Source organism: Leucoraja erinacea, chromosome 3 (assembly GCF_028641065.1).
Source record: "Leucoraja erinacea ecotype New England chromosome 3, Leri_hhj_1, whole genome shotgun sequence".
Taxonomy (NCBI): Eukaryota; Metazoa; Chordata; class Chondrichthyes; order Rajiformes; family Rajidae; genus Leucoraja; species Leucoraja erinaceus.
This window is the reverse complement of record NC_073379.1, coordinates 5,641,169-5,663,277: the sequence shown is the minus strand read 5'-3', so window position 1 is coordinate 5,663,277 and position 22,109 is coordinate 5,641,169. Positions and strand designations below refer to the sequence as shown.

The 22,109-nt window shown below is 43.2% G+C and overlaps 2 protein-coding genes across 3 annotated transcripts in view; both read left to right on the top strand.

The window, feature by feature from the left end:
• Window positions 1-22,109, top strand: part of cdk7 (cyclin-dependent kinase 7) — a 105,106-nt gene that overhangs the window by 43,671 nt on the left and 39,326 nt on the right. The window lies entirely within an intron of this gene.
• mrps36 (mitochondrial ribosomal protein S36) lies at window positions 1,647-18,302 on the top strand. Its single transcript, XM_055631812.1, has 4 exons — window positions 1,647-1,736; window positions 11,775-11,838; window positions 15,307-15,503; window positions 17,709-18,302. Exons 1-4 carry the CDS (start codon window positions 1,686-1,688, stop codon window positions 17,724-17,726), a joined length of 330 nt encoding a protein of 109 aa, XP_055487787.1. The 5' UTR covers window positions 1,647-1,685; the 3' UTR covers window positions 17,727-18,302.

Here is a 22,109-nt window from a genome sequence, read left to right as displayed (position 1 = left end):
TGTCATTAGCTGGAAACCTGCTAACATTGGACCTCCCAAAGTACAACAGCTCACACTTGCTTGGGTTAAACTCCATATCCTCTGTTCGCACATGATCCATATTCCTCCATATCCAAGTGCCTATCTAAAATCCTTTAAACATCACATTCATGTCTGCGTCCACCTATGTCCCACACAGTGTATGTGAGGCACCCATCGTTCTCTGTAAACAAAACAACTTGCACCGACCGCACATTTCCTTTAAACTGTGCCCCTATGATCTTAATTTGATATTTCAATCCAAGGGGAAAAGGTTCTGACGGTCTACCTGTGTCTCTCATAATTTTATATACTTCCATCAGGTCTCCTTTCAGCCTCTGACATTCCACAGAAAACAATCCAAGTTTCTCCAACCTCTCCTTACAGGTAGACACAAAAAGCTGGAGTAACGCAGCGGGACAGGCAGAGTCTCTGCAGAGATGTCACCTATTACTTTTTTCTAGAGATGCTCCCTGTCCTGCTGAGTTACTCCAGCATTTTGTGTCTTTCGCCAATATATGCTGTCAGGTCATGGTGAGGGGAGTTGGTTTGGGAACTCTGAGCTGAGAGCATGTATTTGGTGGCTTTGGGACCTCTGTCACCATGCCCCAGTGCTTCCATGGGGATCTGGCCACCTCATTGATACATTGTGTATAGGAAGGAACTACAGATGCTTGTTTAAACCGAAGATAGACAGAAAAAGTGGGTAAGACCCTTTCGAAGGTAGACACAAAAAGCTGGAGTCTCAGCGGGACAAGCAGCATCTCTGGAGCGAAGGAATGGGTGACGTTTTGGGTTGAGACCTTTTTCAGACTTAGATTCCATGATGACTCAGCCTGATGAAGGGTCTCCATGAGTGTTTAACGGCGCTGGGCCTGGCTGGAGTTTAAAATGAGGGAGATCTAATTGAAATGTACAGAAGAGTGGATGTGGGGAGGATGTTTCCACTGGTAGGCAAGTCTAAGACTAGAGGTCATAGCCTCAGAATTAAAGGACGCTCCTTTAAGAAGGTGATGTGGAGGATTTTTTTTAGTCAGGGGGTGGTGAATCTGGGGAATTATTTGCCACAGTCCAAGTTTCTCCAATCTCTCCTTACAGGTAGACACAAAAAAAAGCTGGAGTAACGCAGCGCGACAGACAGTCATTAAGGTTAAAACGAAATTTGGTTTCTGCCATCATTACATACACACAAGAAAAAGAACCAAGACACAACACAATTTACACAAACATCCATCACAGCGCATCTCCTCCCCACTGTGATGGAAGGCAACGTCTTATCTCTCCTATTTTTAGGGCAGAGATAATTGACAGATTCTTGATTAGTACGGGATTGTGGGGAGAAGGCAGGAGAATTGGGTTAGGAGGGAGAGAGATGATTGAATGGCGGAGTAGACTTGATGGGCCTAATTCCGCTGTATCAGTGGTGACCTCGTCCTGAAGCAACGTCTGCCCATTGCTTCTGCCCAGAGCCGCCGCCTGTCCCGCTGAGTTACTCCAGCACTTTGTGTCTGTCTGTCTGTCTTTGATACATTGTGTAGCAAAGATATAAGCTCCGCTATAGGATCTTTGTTGTGTAGTGTTCGCACGCGCTTCCGCCCCGCTGACCCCGCCTCGCTGTGATTGGGCCCGTGTCACCACCCCGGAAGTGCTCCGTGCGCAGCGTCGCCATGGGGAACGGCTGGGGATCTAAGATGGCTGCCGTGGGCCGGGGCGTCCGGGTAAGTGAGTGGGCGAGTGAGTGAGTGGGCGAGGAGTCGCCGCTGCCGCTGCCGCCCCTCGTCTAGCTCTTCGTGTCGTGCCTCTCGCTGCTTCACACAGAGACGCGGGGCCGCAGGTGTCCTTGTCCATGTCCACACCCTGTTACCCTCAGCTTGTCCTTGTCAGGGGACGGGAGATCCCTCGGCTGCACCAGCGGCGCCATCCGCAGCCACAGAGATACATTAGATAGCGAGAGAGAGAGACGAAATGTGTAGGAAGGAACTGCAGATGCTGGTTGACACAAAGTGCTGGAGTAACTCAGCGGGTCAGGCAGCATCTCTGGAGAGAAGGATACAGAGAGAGTGAGAGAGAGACATGTGTTGTTGCAGCCACTGACTCTGACCTCTGTCCCATTAACTGAAGGGAAGCCCCAGGGATGAGCTGCCAGCATCCGGTTACTCCACTTCATAAATTCGAGGAGCAGAATTAGGCCATTCAGCCCAGCACAAGGCATTGGGGGTTCAGTATTGATGTGGATAGAGAACTGGCTGGCAAACAGGAAGCAAAGAGTAGGAGTAAACGGGTCCTTTTCACAATGGCAGGCAGTGACTAGTGGGGTACCGCAAGGCTCAGTGCTGGGACCCCAGCTATTTACAATATATATTAATGATCTGGATGAGGGAATTGAAGGCAATATCTCCAAGTTTGCGGATGACACTAAGCTGGGGGGCAGTGTTAGCTGTGAGGAGGATGCTAGGAGACTGCAAGGTGACTTGGATAAGCTGGGTGAGTGGGCAAATGTTTGGCAGATGCAGTATAATGTGGATAAATGTGAGGTTATCCATTTTGGTGGCAAAAACGGGAAAGCAGACTATTATCTAAATGGTGGCCGATTGGGAAAGGGGAGATGCAGCGAGACCTGGGTGTCATGGTACACCAGTCATTGAAGGTAGGCATGCAGGTGCAGCAGGCAGTAAAGAAAGCGAATGGTATGTTAGCTTTCATTGCAAAAGGATTTGAGTATAGGAGCAGGGAGGTTCTACTGTAGAGTTGTACAGGGTCTTGGTGAGACCACACCTGGAGTATTGTGTACAGTTTTGGTCTCCAAATCTGAGGAAGGACATTATTGCCATAGAGGGAGTGCAGAGACGGTTCACCAGACTGATTCCTGGGATGGCAGGACTGTCTTATGAGGAAAGACTGGATAGACTTGGTTTATACTCTCTAGAATTTAGGAGATTGAGAGGGGATCTTATAGAAACTTACAAAATTCTTAAGGGGTTGGACAGGCTAGATGCAGGAAGATTGTTCCCGATGTTAGGGAAGTCCAGGACAAGGGGTCACAGCTTAAGGATAAGGGGGAAATCCTTTAAAACCGAGATGAGAACTTTTTTCACACAGAGTGGTGAATCTCTGGAACTCTCTGCCACAGAGGGTAGTTGAGGCCAGTTCATTGGTTATATTTAAGAGGGATTTAGATGTGGCCCTTGTGGCTAAGGGGATCAGGGGGTATGGAGAGAAGGCAGGTACGGGATACTGAGTTGGATGGCGGTGCGGGCTCGAAGGGCCGAATGGCCTACTCTTGCACCTAATTTCTATGTTTCTATCATGTCTACTCCGCCATTCAATCATGACTGATCTATCTTTCCCTCGAAACCCCCATTTTCCTGCCTTCTCCCCACAACCCCTGACACCCGTACTAATCAAGAATACATCAATCTCCTCCTTATGATTATCCATTAACTTGGCCTCCAAAGTCGTCTGTGGCAATGATCATATTGAATGGCGGCGCGGGCTCGAAGTGCCGAATGGCCTACTCCTGCACCTAATTTCTATGTTTCTATGAGTTCCACAGATTCACCACCCTCCGACTAAAGAAATTCCGCCTCATCTTTCCCTTATTCTGTCCTTTTTATGTTCTTTTATTCTGAGACTATGGCATCTGGTCCTGGTCTCTCCAATGAGCGGAAACATCCTCTCCATATTAAACGCCGTCTGAAGAAGGGTCTCGACCCAAAAATGTCACCCATTCTTTCACTCCAGACATGCTGTCTGTCCCGCTGAGTTACTCCAGCTTTTTGTGTCTATCTTCACTCTATCCAGGGCAATGCTCACGTTTTCATGCTTCTCTATATCAATGGTGCAGATAGACACAAAATAATTCAGCGCGTCTGGCGGCATCTCTGATGGGTGACATTTTGGGTCGGAACCCCTAATCACCATCAGACTCTTCTGAGGAAGGGTCCTGACCCAAAATGTCGTAGGTTCATACAGTATGCAAACAGGCCCTTCGGCCCAACTTGCCTACACCAGCCAACATGTTCCAGCTACACGAGTCCCACTTGCCTTTGTTACCTTTTAGCCATCCAAAATCAGTCAGTATAGAATGGTTGAGGGAAAGGAGATCGATCAGCCATGATTGAATGGCAGAGTAGACTCAATAGGTTAAATGGCTTAATTCTGCTCATATGACTTTTGAACATGAAACTCTGCACTGGCTGCAGCATCTAACTCGCAAGTAAAACCGAGAATCAAATGATAGTATAGTGCTTAGCAATGTTAATAATATACTGTTATGGTATGTGCCTCTTTGAACTGTAGGTCCACAACGTAAGCACATGCGAGTACATTGCTCCATTAATAATTTCTCTGCACAATTCTCCGAACCAACTGGAAAGGTGAATCAATGTCAGTGATCTCTCTCACACCAACATCCTGAGCGTTGATGCTCTTTTTATACCCAGTCAGCTTCATTGGCAGACATGTATTTAGATTCCTGACACCAGGCTCCTTAAAGAATAGTCTATTCTGTTCTGTCCTAAATACAGGTTACTGGGTAGAGAGAGCAAAAGATGTAAGGGAAAAAAAGCCCCTAAAGTGCTGGAGTATCTTAGTGGGTTAGGCGGGATCTTTGGGACAGACGGGATGAGTGTAGATAGGCATCATGGCCAGCATTAATGAGGTGAACTGATAGGGCTCATTTTTGTACTGTATAATTCCACGTTGGTGATCATGTTTGTACTGGTGTGAATTACTGGGAACCATTGAAGACCACATGTCCCTGTTTTTCATTGCTGTATAGCAGAAGATTTGACAAAGCCCCTTCATCCGTAGCCCCAGCCTCTGCATCTTGGCAAATGCACATTCCAGAAGGAGATGCAGAGTGATACAGCATGGAAACAGGCCCTTCGGCTCAACGCCTAAACCAGCCAACATGTCCCAGCTACACTAGTCCCACTGCCTGCATTTGGTCTATATCCCTCCAAACCTGTCCTATTCATGTACTTGTCTACCTGTTTCTTAAACTTTGGGATAGTCCCAGTCTCAACTACCTCATTGGGCAGCTTGTTCCATACACCTACTACTATTTGTGTGGAAAAAGTTACCCCTCGGATTCCTATTAAATCGTTTCCCTTTCACCTTAAACCTATGTCTTCTGGTCCTCAATACCCCTACTGTGGGCAAGAGACTGTGCATCTACCCGATCTATTCCTCTCTTGATTTTATGCACCTCCATAAGGTCACCCCTTCAACCTCCTGGGAAAAGTGTCCCAGCTTACTCAACCTCTCCCTATAGCTCACACCCTCTAGTCCTGTCACCATCCTTGTAAATCTTCTCTGTACCCTTTCCAGCTTGACAACATATTTCCTATAACATGGTGCCCAGAACTGAACACAATACTCCAATTACGGCCTCACCCACGTCTTATACAACTGCAATATAACCTCCCAACCTCTATACACTGACTGATGAAGGCCAATGTGCCAAAAGCCTTTTTGATCACCCTGCGACTCCACCTTCAAGGAACCATGCACCTGCACTCCCCAGAGCCCTACCATTCACGGTGTAGATCCTGCCCTTGTTAGACTTCCCAAAATGCAACACCTCACACATCTCTGTATTAATTTCCATAAGCCATTCCTCTGCAAACCAGGCCAATCGATTAAGATCCTGCTGAAATCTTTCATAACCATCTTCACTATCTGCAAAACCACCCACTTTTGTATCATCGGCAAACTTGCTGATCTTGCCCTGTAGATTCTCATCCAAATCATTGATGTAGATGACAAACAGTAATGGGCCCAGCACCGAACCCTGCGGCACACCACTAGTTACAGGCCTCCAGTCCGAGAAGCAACCTTCCGCCATCACCCTCTGCTTCCTTCCATGAAGCCAATTTGCTATCCATTCAGCTATCTCTCCTTGTATCCCATGCGATCCAACCTTCCAGAGCAGCCTACCGTGCGGAACCTTGTTGAATGCTTTACTGAAATCCATATACACCACAAATACAGCTCTGCCCTCATTGATCTTTTCGCTCACGTTTTCAAAAGACCCCACCAAATTTGTGATCCCACGTACAAAACCATGCTGACTCCCTAATCAGTCCTTATCCATCTAAATGCCTGCATATCCTATCCCTCAGAATACTCTCTAGTAACTTTCTGAAAACAGATGTTCAGCTCACCAGCCTATAGTTCCCAGCATTTTCCCTGCAGCCCTTCTTGAATAGAGGCACAACGTTTAACACCCTCCAGTCTTCCGGCACTTCTCCTGTATTTAAGGACGACTCGTAAATTTCAACCAAGGCTCCCTCAATTTCCTCTCTAGTTTCCCACAATGTCTTCAGATATATCTGATCAGAAAATTTGTCTGCCTTCACACATGATAATACCTCCAGCACCTCTTCGACCGTAACACTGACTGCTCTCAACACACTTCCATTGACTGCCACAAGTTCCTCCATCCTCCTGTCTTTATCCTTGGTAATTACATACTCATTGAGGACCTTGCCCATCTCCAGTGGCTCCACACAGAGGTGACCATTTTGATTCCTGAGGATTCCCACTCTCTCTCTCTCTCTCTCTCTAGTTACCCTTTTCCCATTTATGAATTTATAACATCTCTTGGGATTGTCCTGAATGTTATCTGTCAGATCTATCCCCTGGCCCTTTTTTGTCCATCTGATTTCCTTTTTTAGTTTACTCCTTAGTTCCCGAAACTCCTCCAGGGATGACAATACCCATTGCAACCAACTCATCGGTGCCATCAGTGATATTAAGACTCTAATGGGGAGATCCCTTCTCGCCATCAGCCAGGCACAGTGTAGTTACTGTGAAAGTTCTGTCAATGACGCGCACTGCCAGATGTCTTTGACAGTTTGGAGCTGACAGGATGAACAATCTCTTTGTGCCAGATTGAGTTGCGTTCTTGAGCATGAACCTTCTACCAAAGGAATGTGCTGCATCAGCATGGCCAAACATAGCCTTCACAACGCTGGGGACACATTTCCAGCCTGACCCTCATTTTGAAGTACCTGTAACACAAAAAGTATTTGAATGTCCAGGATCTGCACACAGCTTGTTGTACATTTTGTGTGTAAGACAGAGCTGCAGATGCTGGTTTAAATCGAAGGTAGACACAAAATTCTGGAGTAACTCAGCGGGTGAGGCAGCTTCTCTGGAGAGAAGGAATAGGTGACATTTTGTCACCCATTCTTTCTCTCCAGAGATGCTGCCTCACCCGCTGAGTTACTCAAGCATTTTGTGGCTACCTTTGTTGCAGACTTTGCTGGCTTTACCTTCCACTAAATGTTACTCCCTTATCATCATCTATACACTGTAAATGGGTTGATTGTAATCATGTATTGTCTTTCTGCTGACTGGATAGCACGCAACAAAAGCTTTTCACTGTACCTCGGTACACGCGACAATAAACTGAACTGAGCCCCACTCGAAGATGACCATCAGGAATAGGGCTACTTTTATCATCATCAGCACAGAACTACAAGGGACTTGGTATAAGATTGCACAACGTACTTTGGCTTGCACTATTATGGACTGGCTACCGAATATAACTGATAATTTATGATATATATATTTGTTGAATTGTTGCATTTAATAGAAACATAGAAACATAGAAATTAGGTGCAGGAGTAGGCCATTCAGCCCTTCAAGCCTGCACCGCCATTCAAAATGATCATGGCTGATCATCCAACTCAGTATCCCGTACCTGCCTTCTCTCCATACCCCCTAATCCCCTTAACCACAAGGGCCACATCTAACTCCCTCTTAAATATAGCCAATGAACTGGCCTCAACTACCCTCTGTGGCAGAGAGTTCCAGAGATTCACCACTCTCTGTGTGAAAAAAGTTCTTCTCATCTCGGTTTTAAAGGATTTCCCCCTTATCCTTAAGCTGTGACCACTTGTCCTGGACTTCCCCAACATCGGGAACAATCTTCATGCATCTAGCCTGTCCAACCCCTTAAGAATTTTGTAAGTTTCTATAAGATCCCCTCTCAATCTCCTAAATTCTAGAGAGTATAAACCAAGTCTATCCAGTCTTTCTTCATAAGACAGTCCTGACATCCCAGGAATCAGTCTGGTGAACCGTCTCTGCACTCTCTCTATGGCAATAATGTCCTTCCTCAGATTTGGAGACCAAAACTGTACGCAATACTCCAGGTGTGGTCTCACCAAGACCCTGTACAACTGCAGTAGAACCTCCCTGCTCCTATACTCAAATCCTTTTGCAATGAAAGCTAACATACCATTCGCTTTCTTTACTGCCTGCTGCACCTGCATGCCTACCTTCAATGACTGGTGTACCATGACACCCAGGTCTCGCTGCATCTCCCCCTTTCTCGATCGGCCACCATTTAGATAATAGTCTGCTTTCCTGTTTTTTTGCCACCAAAATGGATAACCTCACATTTATCCACATTATACTGCATCTGCCAAACATTTGCCCACTCACCCAGCCTATCCAAGTCACCTTGCAGTCTCCTAGCATCCTCCTCACAGCTAACACTGCCCCCCAGCTTAGTGTCATCCGCAAACCTTGGAGATATTGCCTTCAATTCCCTCATCCAGATCATTAATATATATTGTAAATAGCTGGGGTCCCAGCACTGAGCCTTGCGGTACCCCACTAGTCACTGCCTGCCATTGTGAAAAGGACCCGTTTACTCCTACTCTTTGCTTCCTGTTTGCCAGCCAGTTCTCTATCCACATCAATACTGAACCCCCAATGCCGTGTGCTTTAAGTTTGTATACTAATCTCTTATGTGGGACCTTGTTGAAAGCCTTCTGGAAGTCCAGATACACCACATCCACTGGTTCTCCCCTATCCACGCTACTAGTTACATCCTCGAAAAATTCTATAAGATTCGTCAGACATGATTTACCTTTCGTAAATCCATGCTGACTTTGTCCAATGATTTCACCACTTTCCAAATGTGCTGCTATCCCATCTTTAATAACTGACTCTAGCAGTTTCCCCACTACCGATGTTAGACTAACTGGTCTGTAATTCCCCATTTTCTCTCTCCCTCCCTTCTTAAAAAGTGGGGTTACGTTTGCTACCCGCCAATCTTCAGGAACTACTCCAGAATCTAAAGAGTTTTGAAAGATTATTACTATTTTATTAATATATTAATTATTACATATTACATAATAAAAGATTAATATATTATTACACAATGTATGTGTAAAGCTACAGAAAGTAATAATTTAATTGTTCCAGTCCTGGTGCATATGATAATTAAACACTATTGACTCTCTTGATGGTTTTCTAGCAGCAGTTAACAGTTTCATTATTTGTACCTTGCTAGTTCGATCGTTGAGTTTATTGTCACATGTACCGAGGTACAGTGAAAAGCTATTTTGTTGTGTGCTATCCAGTCAGCGAAACGACTGAAGAAGGGTCCCGACCCAAAATGTCACCCATTCCATCTCTCCAGAGATGCTGCCTGTCCCGCTGAGTTACTCCAGCATTTTGTGTCTAGCAGCAGAATGACTATACATGATTACAGTCAAGCAATTCACAGTGTACATATACTGGATAAAGAAAAATAATGTTTAGTGCAAAGATGGCCCATGAGGTAGATGGTAGGTCAGGACCTCTCTCTAGTTGGTGATAGGATGGTTCAGTTAGCTGATAACTGCTGGGAAGAAACTATCTCTCAATCTGGACGTGTGCGCTTTCAAACTTGCATCTTGCCTGATGAGAAAGGGGAGAAGAGGGAATGACCCGCCCTGTTAAAGAAAACTTTAAACAATTAGGCAAGCAATCAAAACTTTATTTAAGAGTGTCAAATACAGTGATCACTGGGGAGCAATCTAGGAGATGTGGGGAGAAGGCAGGCAAGGGTTATTGATTGGGGACGATCAGCCATGATCGCAATGAATGGCAGTGCTCGCTCGAAGGGCCGAATGGCCTCCTCCTGCACCTATTTTCCATGTTTCTAACGAACAAAGAATCATTCACTGCTCATATACAGAATTTTACTTTGATGTTTATAAAGGAACTGCAGATGCTGGAAAATCGAAGGTAGACAAAAGTGCTGGAGAAACTCAGCGGGTGAGGCAGCATCTATGGAGCGAAGGAAATGGGCAATGTTTCGGGCCGAAACCCTTCTTCAGACTGATGTGTTATTTACTGTAGCAGGCATTTTAGCACTTTTCCTTCTTCCAAATGGTCTTATAACACTTTTTTATACCGACTAGTTTATACCGAAAAACACAGAAGAGTACATACAGCCCAATTCCACCCCATTACAGATAGCAAATGTCCTGTTACCCTTTCAATCTTAACTCGTTGTTTTACAATTGCCATTTGTTCTTTGACAACAGAGAAGCAAATCTGACTAAGTAGACTTAAGAATAAGGGATAGGCCATTTGGGACTGAGATGAGGAGTGGCCTTTTCAACCAGAGAGTTGTGAATCTGTGGAATTCCCTGCCACTGAAGGCAATGGAGGTCAATTTCAGAGAGAGATTTAGCTTTAAGAGCTAAAGGAATCTAGGGATATGGGGAAAAAGCAGGAACGGGGTACTGATTTAGGATGATCAGCCATGATCGTATTGAATGGTGGTGGTGGCCGAATGGCCTACTCTTGCATGTATTTTTCTATGTTTCTATGCAGTGAGTGTCAGTTACACATGCTCAGTTTCAACCTTGGGGTGGGAGATTGCAACCTTCACGTGGTCCACCCTGTTTCGATGAATGCAATCAAGCCGGCATGCACAATCAAATAAGATCAAATAGAACAAGTTGTCCTACAACTTTAGGCTGTGCACGCAAGAAGTTTCAACCTTTAAAGCTCAGAATTATTAGAACACATGAAGAGGACTTTAAGCATTTTTAGGAACTCCACCTATCCTTATTCCTTGCTGTCTTCTTGAAGCTTTGGAATTTATTTTTGACAGCACCTCACACCTGACAAACAGGTTCTTACCTGCGATCGAGAGGGAGTATTTCTTGTACAATGTCAGTTTCTGCTGCACCTCGCCAAATGCATTCCACCCAGTGCTTGGTACATGCCCCATATCTCTAAATCTATTCCCAACTCCTTCTGTTAATCAGACTAGATAATGAAGAGAACAAAGGACCATTTGGATCAGTTGCCCAAAGATCATGGGCTTACTTTTGTTAGTTTAGTTCAGAGCTACAACATGGAAATAGGCCCTGCGACCCACCGAGTCCATGCCAACCAGCGATCTCCACCCACTAACACTACCCTAGGGACAATTTACAATCTTTACTGAAGCCAATTAACCTAGTAAACCTGCATCTTTGGAGTGTGGGAGGAAACCCGAGCTCGTGGAGAAAACCCACGCGAGTTACAGGGAGAACATAAACTAAAATTCCAAACTACATTTTCAACTGTCAAAAGCAATGAAAAATAGGACTTTCATGACTAGGATTAAAAACTATCGACAGTATCTGAATCCTATTCAAACCTGAAAAATGCACATTCATAGATTATTAGAGATTACAAATGTTTACAAAGAAAATGTCTAAGATAATATTTAAAGTGGAGTTCTGAAAATCAATATTTGTATTTTCAAACATCTCATTCGCTTCTACGAAATGCATTAAAAATATGTATATTAATAGGAATATTCATGAATCCTCATAAATAAAACATCTTGAAATGTTTTGGTGAAGATAGATGATGGAAACTTCTAAATGTTTGTTGAGAATGTTTTGAGGACTGAATAATCAGAGTGACTTGGAAAGTATGTGCTTATTTTCTTTTAAATTTCTTTGTAGATTCTGAAACCATATCAACGATTAATTCAATTCCCAGACAGAAAGGCTGCCCCTAAACCTAATGGTAAGTGTAATTCAGTAAAGCTTTCTAATTATTTACAGAAAAGATGGATAATGGGTTGGATTTTTATCCCTTGGTATTCATTCATCATGGTTGAAAACATTAGCGACGCAGTGGTGCTGGGGTGCCGAAATGGCAATACTAGAGGGCATCACACAAAGTGAGAGGGATGCAAATATGGCAAGGCTCCTCTTTTTTTCTCAGAGGGTAATTATGTTTAGTCTTTAACGTCAACTGTCTTAAGTGAAAAGCATTTTTGATTGGTCAGATTATACATCCCAAGTGTCACAATACAGGATAAAGGGAATAAACGTTTCGGGGTGATGGTGGAGCACATAGATAGTAGCATTTGCTGGCATTTCTGGGGGGCACATCGGGCAGTGAGGAAATGGAGTGATATCATCCTTCTTGCAGGCAGATGAGATCCCCAGTCAGAGGTGGATGTTCAGCTCACAGAGTGATGAAGGGCCCGTTCCTGTGTTGCACTGTCCAACTTCTACATCCCTACCCGCTTGAACAGTTCTAGCAATCAATTTCAGGTCATAGTACGCCGATCAGTTTTGGTCCCCCTATTGCAGGAAAGTTGTGAAACTTTGGAGAGGGTGCAGAGGAGGTTTACCACAATGCTGCCTGGATCAGAGGGTTTCAGGTATAGGGAGAGACTAGACAGACTTGGATTGTTTTCTGTGGAACGTTGGAGGCTGAGGGGAGACTTGATAGAAGTATTTCAAGTTATTGTAGGCATAGGTAGGATAGATACCTTTTTCCCTAAGGGTGGAAATGTCTAATACTAGAGGACATGGCTAGAAAGTGAGAGGGAGGAAATATGTGCGGGGCTAGTTTTTTTTACACAGAGGGTAATTAAGTTTAGTTTATTAACAGGTGTACTGAGGTAAAGTGAAAAGCATTTTTGTTGGTCAGACTATACATGATTGCAATCAAGCCGTCCACAGTGTATCAATACAGGATAAAGGGAATAACGTTTCGAGGTGATGGTGGAGGCACATATGATAGTAGCATTTAAAAAGCTTTTCGATGGGCACATGGCTTTTCAGGAAATGGAGTGATATGGATCACTTGCAGGCAGATGAGATTGGTTCAGCTAGAAAACATGTTCAGCTCAAACATTATGGGCCGAAGGGCCTGTTCCTGTGTTGCACTGTTCGATGTTCTACATCAGTACCCGCTTGAACAGGGTCTGAAGAAAGGTTTCGGCCCGAAACGTCAAGTCAAGTTTATTTGTCACATACGCATACGCGATGTGCAGTGAAATGAAAAGTGGCAATGCTTGCGGCTGTGCAAAAAAAACTACAAAACAGAATGGAACAGAATTAGTAATTACATATTTGTGAGAAAAAAACTGCAATTTTAAAAAGACATCACACAACAGTAAATTGGTCAAGTAAGTTCGTCCCTGGTGAGATAAGAGTTTACAGTCCTACTGGCCTCTGGAAGAAACTCCTTCTCAACCTCTCTGTTTCCACAGCATGACAGTGGAGGCATTTGCATGACCGTAGCAGCTGGAACAATCTGTTGCTGGGGTGGAAGGGGTCCTCCATATTGTTGCTGGCTCTGGATCTACACCTTCTGATGTATAGTTCCTGCAGGGGGGCGAGTGTAGTTCCCATAGTGCGTTCGGCCGAACGCCCTACTCGCTGCAGAGCCTTCTTGTCCAGGGCAGAGCAGTTCACAAACCAGATGAAAATCACGTTGCCTATTTCCTTCGCTCCATAGATGCTGCCTCACCCGCTGAGTTTCTCCAGCATTTTTGTCCTACCTCCCGCTTGAACACAGTGCTTTGATTTAAAAAAAAAACTTTTCATAGTCCATGTTTCTCTGTGTGGCCCGCCGCAATTTCCCAACTTTTGGTGTCTTCCCTGACTTTATTAGTTTTTTTGGTCCCAAATTCTAAGATCTCTCTAAAGTCCTTCTACTTTGACTGTTTCCTTTATGATAACCCTTAACACCATCTTCAGGTAACCACCCTGTTACACATCCCGTTACCCCCCCCCACCCCCCTGACAAAAATACATGTTTACATTTGTATGAAAATATACAAGTAAATTTAACAATTATATTTCTTCTACTTGTTAAGCATCTTAGGATGATTTTTTATGTTACATATCGGTAAATGTACCAGGGTGGAAATGTCCGACACCAGAGGGCGTAGCTATAAGGTGAGACGGAGAAAGTTTAATGCAGATGTGCAGAGGCAAGTGTTTTTACACAGAGGGTGGTGGGTGATTAAACATATTGCCAGGGGTGGTGATGGTGGTGGAGGCAGATACCACAGTGGGCTTAAAGAGGCTTTTAGATAGGCAGATGGGAGTGCAAGGAATAGAGGGATATGGATCATGTGCAGGTAGATGAGATCAATTCAGCTTGGCATCATGTTTGACGCAAACATGGTGGGCCTGTCCTGTGCTGTACAGTTTTATGTCCTGCTTTAGAACTATTATAGAAACATAGAAAATAGTTGCAGGAGTAGGCCATTCGGCCCTTCAAGCCAGCACCACCATTCAATATGATCATGGCTGCTCATCCAAAATCAGTACCCAGTTCCTGTTTCCTTTGGGGTGGGAGATTGCAACCTGCACGTGGTCCACCCTGTCTCGACGAATGCAATCAACCTTGGTGTGCACAAAAAGAAGATCAAACAGAACAAGTTGTCTTTAGGCTGTGCCATACGCAAGAAGAAAAAGACTTGTTTCCATTAGCCCTGAGCTAAATCTAACTCTCTTGAATAAATCCAGTCAATTGGCCTCCACTGCCTTCTGTGGCATAGAATTCCACAGATTCACAACTCTCTGGGTGAAAAAGATTTTACTCATTTGACCTGTGACCGCACGAGGTTTTTCCGGGTGCTCTGGTTTCGTCCCTCATTCCAGAGACGTGCTGCTGTAAAAACATTCCTAGTGTGTAGGATATAACTAGTGTTTGGTTGATTACTGGTCCGCATGGACTCGGTGAGCCAAAGTTTAGTTTAGAGATATGGCCCGAAAACAGGCCCTTCGGCCCACTGGGTCCATGCCGACCAGCAATCCCCGCACATTAACACTATCCTACTAGGGACAATATTTACATTTACCAAGCCAATTAACCTATAAACCTGTACATCTTTGGAGTGTGGGAGTAATCAGAAGATCTCGGAGAAAACCCACGCAGGTCACGGGGAGAACGTACAAACTCCATACAGATTGCACCAGTAGTCAGGATCGAACCCGGATCTCTGTTTCCACACTGTATCTCTAAAAACTAAAACAAAACACGGGGAGGACGCATTTTCTAAAGTAATTGAAAAAATGCAGATTATTTATTACCATATATAATGATCCACCTGGTTGCAGTAGAACAGCTACTAATTGCTTTATCTCTTGTGGATTGAAGTTTGCATTGACCTTATCTTGTGGCAGAGAAGAAGTTGGGTGCTGTACTGTGGCTTGTTCAATGATTTTGATTCTTGTTTTTTAGTGCGTGAAGCTCTCAAATCGATGTCTATATCAATCCAGGGACATCAGCCAACAACAACAGCAACAAGTTCAGTTTCTTCAGCCAGTGTCCCCGTTAGCAAATTGTCTGGCACACGTGACACTATCGAAATAATAAGAGCTCTGCCGCAGAAATACAGAAGATTACCCATTTCACAAGAAGAAATGGAGTACATTCAGGTGAGTACGGGCGCTCTAGATGAAATTAGGTTTACTCTCACAACATTGTAAGAGCTACAGGTGCGTAGTTATTATTTGACTTAGGAAATGAATTTATGAATGATGCGAGCATGGGTTTATCCTTGCCCGTCAATGGTGAAAATGGAGACTTGCTGAGGGCCTGTCTTAATGGCAGAAAGCTACTTGAAAGCTGAGGCGAACCCCACCAGCAGAATAGAACCGATGGCCCTGTCATACTGTACGAGTTTATTCAAGTGCTCTCCCGAGTTTAAAAAAAAATCAAACTCGTGGTAAGCACATAGAATGAACATAACGGGTACGTCAGAGCTCGGGGACGGTTCTTAGTGGCTCGTAACGCTAACGGCTGGTACTCCTGAAGACTCACTAACGGCAGGTTAGCCCGGGAAGACTCGTGAAGATTTTTCAACATGTTGAAAAATGTCCACAAAAGCCCCGAGTACTTACGAGCGGTCATTACCGTAAATCTCCGAGTTCGAATCAGGGCAAACTCAGGGAGAACTCTTGAATGAACTCGTACAGTGGGACAGGGCTTTAAGGATTAAGGTGCTGCTGGAACTATAACATAACTGAAACCAGCTTGTACATTTGTTCCCATCTACTCAGACTTCCCCTTATCCAAACACCTACGCTGTTTTCAATAAATTCAATAATGCAATAATTTATTTTAATAAATGTCGTCAATTGTTAAAATAGTTCAACATGAATTGAATTATGTAATACAATTTGCATTACAGAATGCAAATGCCTCATCGTGAAACTAGGCTCTCGTACTTGGCTTTGAAAATAGATCTGTACAAAATCTACCACATGACCTATGTTTTTTTCCCCCCACAAAATGTATACCATAGTCTTCAGAATCTGATCTTTACCTTTCAATTTCTGATGTAATTCACAGTTTATTAGTTCTCTAGTGTGTGGAATAACGATAAAAACCCAAACCTAACCAAAATATTCATTTGCAGTTACCTAAGAAGAAAAATGAATGGTGCTCTTCTAGTGCTATGATTTATTTCTAAATTTGCAATTTGTACTGAATTACAGAAAACTGGTTCTGTTGATTATAATCAATATTTTGACTGGGTTCTGCTTCTCAATGTTAAACAATGTTTAGTTTATTGTCACACAATCCGAGGTACAGTGAAAAGTGTTTGTTGCCTGCTAACCAGCCAGAGGAAAGGCAATACATGATTACAATCGAGCCATTCACAGTGTACGCGCTATTGTGTTTTAGTTAAGTTTGGTTAAGTTAAGACCCAAGTAATTTGGCCTTCCCTGCTTAACTGAATCCTTTTAGTTCAAGATTGAATTCTGAGTTTGACTTGAATAAGCTACATCAGTTTTAAATCTGTCTTATTTCTCTCTGGGGTTTTCCTGTAATGCAAGTAATCAGTCTGTGTACAATTATCTGAATTGGTGCATGGATTGGATACTATTTCAGACTGGGATTGAAAGTGATTTAATTATCGATTTAAGAATTTGAATATAATTGTACACAGCTTGTTTTGGAAACAGCTCCACCCACGACCGTAAGAAATCGTAGCGAATTGTGGACGCAGCCCAGGCCATCACACAAACCAACCCCCCCTTCTATTGAAGGTACACAAAAATGCTGGAGAAACTCAGCGGGTGCAGCAGCATCTATGGAGCGAAGGAAATAGGCAACGTTTCGAGCCGAAACCCTTCTTCAGACCCTCTTCTATTGATTCCATTTATACCTCGCGCTGCCTCGGCAAGGCCAGCAGCATAATCAAGGATAAGTCGCACCCTGGCCACTACTTCTTCTCCCCTCTCCCATCAGGCAAAATGTACAGAAGTGTGAAAACGCACACCACCAGATTCAGGGACTGTTTCTTTTTTGCTGTTATCAGGCAAACTGAATCACCCTACCACAACCAGGGAGCAGTCCTGAACTACGATCTACCTCTTTGATGTTCTTGGACTATCCTTGACTGGACTTTGCTGGCATTACCTTGCACTAAACGCTATTCCCTGATCATGTATCTATACACTGTAATTGGATTGATTGTAATCATGTATTGTCTTCCTGCTGATTGGTTAGCACGACACCAAAAGTTTTTCACTGTACGTCAGTATACGTGACAATAAACTAAACTGAAATGTAGTATGTATTAGTTTTATACAGATTGAGTACCTTGGTAATGGTATGGTCATTTTGTTTTACAGCGTGGTGGACCCGAGTAGGATCCAATGGCTCGTTTCTCTCATCCATCAGTGACCATACGGTGATTTGTTCATTTCTAAGTGGCAGACACTCTGTGTTACACCGTTTTTGTAAGGACTTTAAACAACTGCACTGACGACAAGTCCTTAGAATGAATGTACATCCATGAATGTTCAATAAACGCTGAAGAGTTGTCACAATTTATAAAAGTAGAAATATCCTGATGTTTTCCCCAAATTGCGTTCAGTAAATTTCATAAGAACGGTTTGGTGAAATTAAAAATCTTTTACACTGTTCTGTTCAGTAAAATTCACTAACCAAATTATTTTGGGCATAAATATCTTCCAGCCTATAATTTGATTTTGTTGAATTTAACTGCATTTTAATTGCCAGGTCTCAAATATAAGTGGTCTCAAAACATAGATGGGACAGCCCTACTTTTCAGACATTTTAATATAACTCCATCCAATTGTTTTTACAACTTGGGTGGGGAATTTGGAATGCATTTTTCAATAACTTGTGTGTATCATGATGGATCTAAAAAAAAAAAATGCTATTGACTCCACTAATTTAAAAGCCCAAGGAAATATTTACTTGGCATATTGTCAATGGTCAGTTTAAATGTAAAAGGTTTAAGTGCCTAGCTCTGCTTAAAGTCCTATGTTTGCCAGGTGTTGCTATATATTTTTTCGTAAGATAAATTTAAATATATTGCTGAGAGAAACTGTAAATCGTGGAGTCAAACCACATTCAGCTGTGTTTGAATAAAGATTTATTCAAAGTGATGTGATAATTTGGAAAGTAGAAAATTATAGATATAAGACTTAATAACGATATCATCATGTGCATGTGAAAATGTTATCGCTTCACTCCATAGAACTGAAGAGTTATTTTAATGTAAAACGGGGGAAAGTAAAGCACTATTGTAAATAAACATAGGAGTATAAAACTACATAATGTACTTTTACTGCCATATACTTTTATTCAACAAAATATTACAAATCAAGGAATTTAAATTGATTAAAGTGACTTAATTGACTCGTGCGTCTTTCTGGTGTGAAACGTGAACACAATTTACTGATTTGCATCGGCATCATACTGCATGACGTCATCAAAAGTCTGATTTCTCTCAAATATTAAGCATCTGATTTTATTTGGAAACATTCTTCTTCATCGTACTGGGAAGTTCAAAGAATTCAAATCCTTTTAAGTGTTAGGGTTTGCAGAAAGGTTTGTAGTCTGAAGAAGGGTCTTGCCCCCTTACGTCATCTATTCCTTCTCTCAGGAGATGCTACCTGACCCGCTGAGTTACGCCAGCATTTTGTTTCTATCTTCAGTATAAACTAGCATCTGCAGTTCCTTCCTGCACATAGGGTTTGTAGTTTAATTGGCCACTGTAAATTGCCTCGTGTGTAGTAGTAGGTATGAAAATGGGAAAACATAGAACTTAAATCATGGATGGTCGGCCTGTACTTGGTGGGCCAAAGGGCCTGTTTCCATGCTGTATCTTTTACTCAATCAATTATAGTAACATAGCATCAAGTTGGGAAAAAGGGGAAATACATCGGGGTCTGGGGGTCCATGTTCATCAGTCTATGAAAATAAGCATGCAGGTACAGAAGGCAGAGAAGAAAGTGAAAGTGGCCTTTATAACAAGGGAAGCCGAGTATAAGAGCAAAGAGGTCCTTCTGCAGTTGTACAGAGCCCTAGTGAGACCACACCTGGAGTATTGTGTGCAGTTTTGGTCCCCTAATTTGAGGAAGGACATTCTTGCTATTGAGGGAGTGCAACGTAGGTTTACAAGGTTAATTCCCAGCATGGCGGGACTGCCATATGCTGAGAGAATGGTGAGGCTGGGCTTGTACACTCTGGAGTTTAAAAGGATGAGAGGGGATCTTATTGAAACATATAAGATTGTTAAGGGTTTGGACATGCTAGCGGCAGGAAACATGTTCAATATGTGCTGTGCTGAACGGGAAATCATAAAAGTTTTCAATTAATTGTAAAATAATTCCCAAAGATGCCCTGTTATTATCATTGAGAATATATGCTATATTCAACACTGTAGTGACATTATGTATGAATGATTTGTGCTGAATTTTATTTTATGCTGCTTTTAATTCACGTTTATTTATCTTCCTAATCTGGGATTTGCATTATCACTATAGCCAAGCCACATGTACAGCCATCGTCTGCTCTTCAAAGAAATTATTTTCCCTTCAAAGAAATGATTTTAAAAAATGTGCTATTAGAAAATAATTGTAATCGTTCTTAATATGGTTATATTGCATTTCCTTGGAGAGAAGGAATGGGTGACGTTTCGGGTCGAAACCCTTCTTCAGACCCGAAACAGATTCGACCCGAAACATCACCCATTCCTTCTCTCCATAGATGCCGCCTGCCCCGCTGTGTTACTCCAGGTTTTTGTGTCTATTTTCGGTATAAATCAGCATCTGCAGTTCCTTCCTTCACATATAATATTTCTTTCATTGACTTCTTTATTTTACTTTAATTTTTTTCTCTCATATTAAATTATCCAGATATTTAATAATTGACTAGACTAAGTGCGGACCCGTTGGGTTTGCTCCCCAACGCAATATTCCACCACTCACCCGTTCCCCCAATGCAATATTTAACCACTCATGAATAGCTGCCAACTGCGCAGGGGCAGCTCATTTCCCCTCATCCCCCAGCACTCCCTCCCCCTCCTCTTCACCCTCCTTCTTCTTTCCCCTCTCCTCCCCTCCACAATCCTTCACCTCTCCCTCCCCTTTCCCCAACCCTGAGTCACTCCCTCCCTCCATAACTTCTCTCCCCTCCCTACCCCCTCCTATCCCCCACTCCTCCCCTCCCACTATCCCTCCTGACCTCTCCCACTGCCCTCTCCCTCTTCCCCACTCCCTACCTCCCCCACTCCTCTCCCTTTATTCCCCCTCTTCCCCCACTCTACCTCCCTCACCCCCCCCCACTCCCTCCCTACCCCCTCCTCTCCCTCAATCCCCACACTCTCCCTCACCTCCACCGATTCAGAGGTCCAAGCCGCTGAGATTGGCCTCCAGTCACGACGTCGGAGTTCTAACATCTTGGCGAGCAAGCCTGAGCGACGGGCTGCCCGTAGCGATGACTGCGGAAGGCTCCGGAGGCCCCGACCACGGGTGAACATCGAGGAAGATGACTGACTTTGGTGCCTTCCCTCACAGTGGGAAACTTGATTCTGCTGTGTGGGGAGGTTTTATGTTGAACTCTATCATGTGTTGTGTTCTTTATTTTATTCTATGGCTGTATGGTGATCACATTTCACTGTGCCAACTGGCACATGTGACAAATAAATATATCTTGTATCTTGAAAAAAAGGGAGCACTTTTAGAAAGGAGGTGAGGAGGAACTTTAGTCAGAGGGTAGTTAATGTATGGAAGGCATTAGTTAAGGCAGAGAGACAAATTCATGATTACGGGTGTCAAGGGTTATTGGGAGAAGGCTGGAGAATGGGATTAAGAGGTAGAGATCAGGCATGATTGAATGGCGGAGTGGACTCGATGGGCCGAATAGCCCAATTCTACTCCTAGAACTTGTGAATGTTTTGAAGTTGAGAAGTCTGTGAATGTTCTTTTAATCTATTTACTCTATCTTTTATTCATGCTCTGTTGCTGGCTTGACTGTTGACCAAAGATCCTATAGCGGAGCAAGATAGTCCACTCCTGCTTAATCCAATGGGCTGCCGTGTAGTACGCAACGGAGCGGAACGTCGGCAATTCAGTAAACTCGACCCGACTGGTTATCCCTCTCGCAGTGTAATCAGTGTTGCAGGGGACAGTTTGCGTGTGTGATATAGGGTTAGATTCATAATTCTGTTAATTCATAATTCTGTTATTATTTTGTTGATGATTAATATGTTAATAAATTATAATTCTGTTAATTTTATTTTTTAATGTTTAAAAACATTTTTTTTTTTAAATGGCTCATGTGCTGTGTTTGAGTTGATTTTTGTATTAAACTCTGCACTCTGTAATTCATCTAATCACACTGTTCACAACTGCAGGATTTGGTAAAATAATAGCAATATGAAGATTCCAGTTGCTCAACTCTTGGAATGTTCCTTAATAGGTTTTTTTGTGTCTACGGAATTGTTTTTCAACAATAAAATGGGTCTGGTCTTCCCAATAGCCAGAGAGCGGAATGAGATCTGTCAGTAATGGTGGGGTTATCTAAATGAAGTATTTGACAAAAAATAAAATTTGTTTTGAGCAAGATTTACAAATTATGTATAACGTAAGGATGATTTTATTCAGCGAGCATACATAGAAACATAGAAAAATAGGTGCAGGAGTAGGCCATTCGGCCCTTCGAGCCTGCACCGCCATTCAATATGATCATGGCTGATCATCCAACTCAGTATCCTGTAC